General features: G+C 35.5%; 1 protein-coding gene across 1 annotated transcript; it reads left to right on the top strand.

The window, feature by feature from the left end:
- Positions 1-218: 218 nt before the first annotated feature.
- Positions 219-5,646, top strand: LOC122307563 (ketol-acid reductoisomerase, chloroplastic-like). Its single transcript, XM_043120490.1, has 10 exons — positions 219-560; positions 1,097-1,189; positions 2,013-2,078; positions 2,239-2,379; positions 3,510-3,737; positions 3,816-3,933; positions 4,012-4,151; positions 4,267-4,434; positions 4,688-4,843; positions 5,057-5,646. Exons 1-10 carry the CDS (start codon positions 267-269, stop codon positions 5,423-5,425), a joined length of 1,773 nt encoding a protein of 590 aa, XP_042976424.1. The 5' UTR covers positions 219-266; the 3' UTR covers positions 5,426-5,646.
- Positions 5,647-7,930: the final 2,284 nt, after the last annotated feature.

The following is a 7,930-nucleotide window of genomic DNA, read 5'->3' on the forward strand; positions in this document are numbered from 1 at the left end:
ATTTAAAAAAAAAAAAAGTATTTGTGCGCTTGTTATAACTTAGTGTAATTATCTGTAATTTATGAAGATCGATTATCTTAAAAAAAAAAAAAAATAAGACCGTTAATATAGTGATATTTATTTTGATAATTTTTAAAAATATAAAAAAATATTAAAAATTTATGATTTAAAAAAAAAATAAATGAATTTTGCGTAGAGGCCACCCTAGCAGCTGTTTTTAAGCGTCAGCCTTCTACAGTATCGCCCTACGCTTTGCTCGGTGTTTTATGGCTGCGGCAGCTACCTCCTCATTCTCTTCATCCCTCTCTGTGCGAACGTCGTCTTCGTCTTCGTCGATCTGTAAAACCCCAAAACCCGTCTCTAAGCCCTTCAGTCTTGGTTTCGCGACGTCGTTTTCGAAGGGCCTGAAGGCTCTCAGAGCTACTACTCCTGGTTTTGTCGGTGGATCCGCTCTCGGCGCCAAAATGGTTTCGGTGCCGGCGATCAAGCCCCTGACTTTGCTCGATTTCGAGACCAAGGTCTTTAAGAAGGAGAATGTCAACCTTGCTGGCAACGACGAAGTACGTGATTTCTCTCTCTCTATCGCTCTCTTTCTCTCGCGTAGTCTCTGGAAATGTATGAGGGGAAGTGTGGAAAATTATTGCTAGTTTTTTTATTACCTACTCGATCAAATGTCGGCATTTCTTGATGATTTGCCTTAATCTTCAATTTAATTTTCACTGGCACTTTCTCGGGAACCAAAAGGAAAGTTTAGGTTTTTTTTTTTTTTTTTTTTTTTTTTGTGGGAAAAATTTGTGGGAAAATTTTCTTGACTTGATAAAACTTTTGGTACGTTGGATGTATACATAGAGCACGAGGAAAATAAAGTACAATTACAAGCAAGATCGATTCTTTTCGGAAGCATATACATGTGTTTATTCATAAGTTTTCTTGCGCATGAATATATGGGTATTTCTATTGTATATCATGAATGATATTTTATAGTTTATATATATATATATATATATTTTTTTTTTAGTTTATATAATTGTTTTTATTTATTTATTTATTTATTTTATTTTTTATAAGCATTAGTGTTTTATAATTGTTAATGCAGTATATTGTGAGAGGAGGGAGAAATTTGTTCCCTTTGCTGGTGGATGCGTTCAAGGGGATTAAGCAGATTGGTATTATTGGCTGGGGTTCACAGGTAGACTTAATTACTCTCAATATTATCTCTTGGTTAATTAAATAACTACTTCCGTTGCTTTATGTGAATCGTTGTTTTTTGTATTCATTGGCTGCTATTTCGCAGAGGTATGTGAATTTTGTGCCAAGAACGTGTCTTTTAAGTTTTGAAAGGATTGTTATCTGAATTATAACTTTGTTTGTACGAGTTGTATGAATCTTAGTTATATATAGAGATTTAAGTTGTTGGTGAATTGGGAACTAATAAATCTTTCCCAATTAGTCGGTGTTGCTATTTCTTACTCTAGGTTTTTTAGAAGATAATTTAGCAATAATTTGCAGTATATGATTGACGTTCCCCTAAGTTGGTTGCTTTTTCCTGAATACTTTTTATGTATCTGGGTTGTTCCCTCTTGGTCTCTAATAAATTCATTTACTTATAAAAATGTACTTGATTACAAATTACTTTTTTTTTTTTTCTACACTTGATTAACGGATACTTGTAAGTTAGTTACTTTTTTCTACTAAAGTTACCACATGCTAGCTGTTCTATGCAGTGTCTCTTTCTTATGCTTTTTTTTTTTTATGCACTTTCAAAGGAAAAAAAAGTATGTAAATCAACTCACGTACCCATATGAATCTTACCTCTTTGCTCCTCCAGCACCCCATATTTATGGAGACTGCTGGTGCCATTTGGCCCAAAGGCCATTAACTGTTTCTTATGCTTGTATAATGTGTTTTCTCCCCCACAAATTATAACTTTTTTGCCCTTAATTTCTTGTCAAATGGAAGTTTGGACATCTCTCCTCTGTATCGGTATGGTAATCTCTCTTTCTTCTGTTTAGGGCCCCGCACAAGCTCAGAATTTGAGGGATTCTCTCGCTGAAGCAAAATCTGATATTGTGGTCAAGGTGAGTCTTATTTTTTTCATAAGTTCTAATGGATTTTGTTCGTTTGTGGTTTTTCCTATCTTATTTTTCGGTTGAATTTTGTTTTCTTCTAATTAATTGATGGTTCATATGAGATGTATTGTATCTCTCCAAGAATGATTTTTTTAATCTATTAATACAGATTGGGCTGAGGACGGGCTCCCGCTCTTTTGCTGAAGCTCGTGCAGCTGGCTTTACTGAAGAGAATGGCACTCTAGGTGATATGTGGGAAACTGTCTCAGGAAGTGATCTTGTGTTGCTGCTGATTTCTGATTCTGCACAGGCCAGTTGATTGTACACTTGAATTTTATATTCCTGACTATTGGTTTAAACCTTTTATTCTCCCCTTGTGTGAGGTGTAAAATGTTGTACTGCTTCTGCATAAAAAATCAGATGTAGAAAGAAAAATGGATAAGAAAGAACACAAGACATTTTATTCCTGCTGCAATACATGCTTGAAACTTAAGGCTTTGTTTGGTTATATAAATGAGATAAAAAATCTGTGAATAGTAGTGAGATAGTTTGTGGATAGTAGGTAAATAATTTGAGTTTAGATGTTTTATGGGGTTTTGGAAAATGAGAGAAAAAGTTAAATAAAAATATTATAAAGTTAAAGTATTGTTAGAATATAATTTTTTAATATAATTTTTATTATTTTTGTTTTGAGATTTGAAAAAGTTCAATTGTTTATTGTGTTTTGTTTGAAAGTATGGGAAAGTTGTAATGATTGGGTAATGATTAGATGAAAAAGTTGAAAAGTTAGAAAATTTGAAATTGGAAAGTGTTTGCATTTGAATGGTGTTTAGATGCTGAGATGAGGTAAGATGAACGGGATGAGTTGGGTTGAGATCAAATGTGAAACCAAACGGGGCCTTACAAAAGTTGCATTTTCCTTAATGTTTGTGACGTCAAGCATTCAATTCAACCTTGTTGGACATTTTCTGATAAGTCCAGTGGGCCTGAGGGGACTTGAACTAGTGACCATTGATGAGCAAACCCAAAACCTGACAGAAGAAGAAGAAGAAGAAGAAGAAGAAACTTGATGGTTGAAATTTCATGTTGATTTCTTATCTCAGAATTTCTGCATGATTGCGTGTGATGACCTTGGTCCAATGCTTAGCTATATTAAATGTCTGCATATTTGCACCTTATCTCTCTGTCCATTCTTTGGCTATTATTGTTGTGACACGATTTTGTGTTGGTTTGAAGTTGCTGTGTTGATATATTCACTCTTGAGTTTTATGATTTTTTTATTTTTATTTTTATTTTTTATCACCTGTCACTAGTCGAAAGGTTGTTAAACGAGTTGAATTTATCTTTAATTTAGGCATTTTTTTCCCTTGATGCTGCTCTATTTTGTTCCCAATATTAAGATTTTTCACTTAAATGGATTTAATTTTACAAAATTTTCAGGCTGATAATTATGAGAAAGTATTCTCCCACATGAAGCCAAACAGCATTCTTGGGCTTTCACATGGTTTTCTTCTAGGCCATTTGCAGTCAATGGGACGTGATTTCCCCAAGGAAATTAGTGTCATTGCTGTGTGCCCTAAGGGAATGGGTCCTTCTGTAAGGAGACTTTATGTCCAAGGCAAAGAGATAAATGGTGCAGGCATTAATTCAAGTTTTGCAGTTCACCAGGTGGCCTATCTATCTGTGTCTCTGTGTCTATCTCTTTCTCTCTCGTTCGTCTTAACTGATTATTCAGAGTCTCTGCAGGACGTTGATGGTAGAGCCACAGATGTTGCCCTAGGATGGTCAGTTGCTCTTGGTTCTCCTTTCACATTTGCCACTACACTAGAGCAGGAATATAAGAGTGACATCTTTGGGGAGCGTGGTGAGTGTAGCTTCCTACAGTGTTACATCGTTTTGCTTTAATACTTGATCCTTAACTTTTAGCTCTTGTGAACTATAGGCATTTTGCTTGGTGCCGTCCATGGAATTGTGGAGTCCTTATTTAGAAGGTATACAGAAAATGGAATGAGTGAAGATCTGGCTTACAAGAACACTGTTGAGTGCATCACAGGAATAATATCAAAGACCATCTCAACCAAGGTTGGATTCTAGGGCTGAAATTGCAAAATTCTATCTTTTTCTTTTGCATCTGTGTTTATATGTATTATGTGGGAGTATCTTTATTGATAATGGTTTGATGTTTTCTTCCTTAAAGGGTATGTTGGCTGTATACAACTCCTTGTCTGAAGAGGGCAAAAGGGAATTTGAGTCCGCGTATAGTGCATCATTTTATCCCTGCATGGACATCCTGTATGAATGCTATGAAGATGTGGCCAGTGGTAGTGAGATCCGCAGTGTTGTGTTGGCTGGGCGTCGCTTTTATGTACGTTTTCTCTTATATTTATTGAAAGTTGTTTTCTCATATATTTGTGATGGGAAGTTAATATGTGATCTCAATGTGGTACCACCCGAGAATTTGTTATTTTATTACTTTTAAAACTTTATGGTTGTCTCAACATATAATATATATATATATATATAACATTTATGATTGTCTCAGCTCTTTCTATCATTAAATTTAACTTGGATAACATTGTTGTTATATTTAGTAATCCTGCTTATGCCTTATTTTACAGGAAAAAGATGGTCTACCAGCTTTCCCAATGGGTAAAATTGATCAGACTCGGATGTGGAAAGTTGGTGAACGTGTCCGATTAGCTCGGCCAGCAGGAGACCTTGGCCCATTATATCCTTTCACTGCTGGTGTTTATGTGGCATTAATGATGGCGCAGGTGTGAAACTCCTTAATTAAGGAGAAGCTACCGTGAAGTTCAGTTTGCATGTATACTTGTCAAAAAAATAAAAGTTTCATTTGCATGTATATGTCTATAGGATCTGATTACACTGTCAATGCTTGAGTTTTGAAGCTTTCTTGACTAAGAACAAAATCTTTTCTGCATGCTATCTAACATATTTCTTTCGAATATTCTTTTTAAAAACTCCAGATTGAGATACTGAGGAAGAAAGGGCACTCATACTCTGAGATCATTAATGAAAGTGTGATTGAGTCGGTTGATTCCTTGAATCCCTTTATGCATGCTCGTGGAGTTTCTTTCATGGTTGATAATTGTTCAACAACAGCACGATTGGGATCAAGGAAATGGGCTCCACGTTTTGATTACATCATCACTCAGCAGGCCTTGGTTGCAGTGGACAACGGTGCACTCATAAACCAGGATCTCATCAGCAATTTCCTATCAGATCCTGTGCATGGAGCGATTGAAGTATGCGCTCAACTGAGACCTACAGTTGACATTTCGGTGCCCCCAGATGCAGACTTTGTTAGACCAGAGCTGCGCCAGTCTAGCAATTAAAGCTTGGGTATAACGCTAGATCATGGCTAAATAAAATTCCTTTTTGAAGGATGTTTGAGGGTGAGTTGTTCTAAAAATTCTGAGTGCTGTAGCTTTTACTCAAATCTAACATGCTTGGCTAAGTTTTTAGATCTATATAAATAGCCCTTATGTGTTTATGTTCTTTGTTGACTGTTGATTGAAGGAAACGTGGCACTGCTCTATTAGTGCTGTTGACTAAATTATGCTGTTGGACATTTTTAGGATAATATGTCGTCTCTATAAGGTTGTAAGGTTGTATTTTATGTTTTTTTCCCCTGGTTACCATACAAACATGGGATGTTTGGGATGTTGGTTGGGGAAATGTTCATCAATAGTGGTGAAAACTTTCGAGAAGAGGTTTTGAAAGTGTTTTGTAAAAGCTTTTTAGTAGAATTTTTATGAGAGATGTAATAAATAGTAAAGAAAAGCGAAACTGGCCATCTTGAGGTGGCAGCCATAACTATAGGGGGTGGTGGTTCTTAATTTCTTTATGTTTTTAAAAAAATATTATTTGGGAGATGATTTTTTGAGACCGTGTTATTGACAATGTTGAAGTATTTTTGCATTGCACATATTTCATGTTTGAGAATGAAAGCTCTCTAGAAATCACACCCAGCTTAGCCCGCATGCGCGACCACGCCCTGTCGCATCGCACCTCGTTTGGCTACAACTTAAAACAACAAGATGCAGCACACAACAACTATCATTTGCAACAATAGCACCACGGTTTGTTATACGGACTGTAAAAAATCGTTTAAGATGGCTCTCACTTCGTAGGGAATGGGTGGAGATTAGTTTATTGGTTCCATAAATCCTTTTAATTTCTATTTTTGCACTGTATTTGTTGTTTATCAGGGAACTCCACTCTTTTCTTATGTGTCTTGATCCTTTCATATTAATAAAATGCTTTTTTAAAAGAAAAAAAGAAAAAAAGAAGAAGAAGAAACTAATGGCCATAAGATAGAACACAAACTTCTTAAAGCTAAAAGCAATTGTGTGGTTGTTATTGAAAAAATTAACAGTTGTGAAATTAAAGAGAAGTAAGAGAATACAAATATTGTAATATCAACATAGCTCTTCAAGAGCTTAATATCATTCACTTCTAATTTCTTATGTTGTATAAATGTTTCTCAAGATACCATTTTATAGGCATAAGGGGATAAGGCAAATATGAAATGGGGATACATTCAAGAATTTAGGAACCCAATAGTTGATACATGAATGGGTTAGAATTCTAAATGGTGGAATCTAATTGGTTATTCACCAAGTTCATGTATACATTTACTGCACTCTCCCTTAGATGACCATACACAAGAAATATGCCTCATTAAAACCTTGTCAACCCGATGAGAAAATATCAAGGGCAAAGGAAAAATAATACAATATTCTTGTGTACCTTGAAAATGTTGTAGGATTGCCTTGTTAAAATTTTGTAAAGGAAAATCCAATAGAAAAAAAAACCTTAGTGAAAGAAAAAGAGTACAATTCATTTGATTATTGTCTCTCCTTCAAAAGTATGTAGAGCTCCAATCGTTTACAATAAAATATCCTTGAATTGACACATTCTAATGTTGTATTCCAACTTCTTAATGTTGGCAATGCTTTAGTGAATAGATTCGTTAAATTATCACATGATCGTATTTACTTGACATCAATATCACTGCTTTTTTCTGAAGCTCATGTATATAAAAGAACTTTAGCGAGATATGCTTGGTTCTATCACATTTGATATAGCCACCCCTGATTTGTGTGATACAAATAGCATTATTTTCATATAATGTTGTTGGACTATTTTTTTTTTTTTTAAATGAAAAACATATTCATTACTGGGGTTGAACTAGTACATTACACACTAAATCATCCATGATGGATCTTCTAATCTCACTTGGGCCATCTTCCAGCCATACACTCTCACTAGATACATTGTTTGCTAGCTTAGCTGCTACATGAGTACTAACATTTGCAGTTATGCGAATGAAAACCAACTTCCACACAGGATAGGTTGCCATAAGCTGACGGATATCTTCAATCATCTGGCCACACCAAGAGTTGTCTTCTGCTTCTGAATTAACAGAATCAATAACAGCTTTAGCGTCCCCTTCGAAGCACATGTATCAATCCTAATTCAATACAGAAAACCATAGCTCTGTGAAGAGCATAACTTTCTGCTTGGAAAGCCGAGGTGACATGCTCCTTTGGCGCAACCAGACTCCCAATTAGGACCCCTTTTGAATCCCTTACAACCACTCCTACTCCCATTCTTCCCCTTGCTTTATCAAAGGCTACATCAAAATTTGCCTTATAAAAAGGCCATGAAGGAGGTTTCCAAGCCTGTCTAGAGTCACTTATATGTCTTCCAGCTATTATCTCAGAAACTACTGTCAACACCTCCCTATACACTGAGTGATCAGCTTGTGCTACAGTGATAATTGTATTTGAAGACTGAAATTTATCTTGGAAAACCAGACCATTCCTCCTTAACCA

Source organism: Carya illinoinensis, chromosome 4 (genome assembly GCF_018687715.1).
Source record: "Carya illinoinensis cultivar Pawnee chromosome 4, C.illinoinensisPawnee_v1, whole genome shotgun sequence".
Classification (NCBI taxonomy): Eukaryota; Viridiplantae; Streptophyta; class Magnoliopsida; order Fagales; family Juglandaceae; genus Carya; species Carya illinoinensis.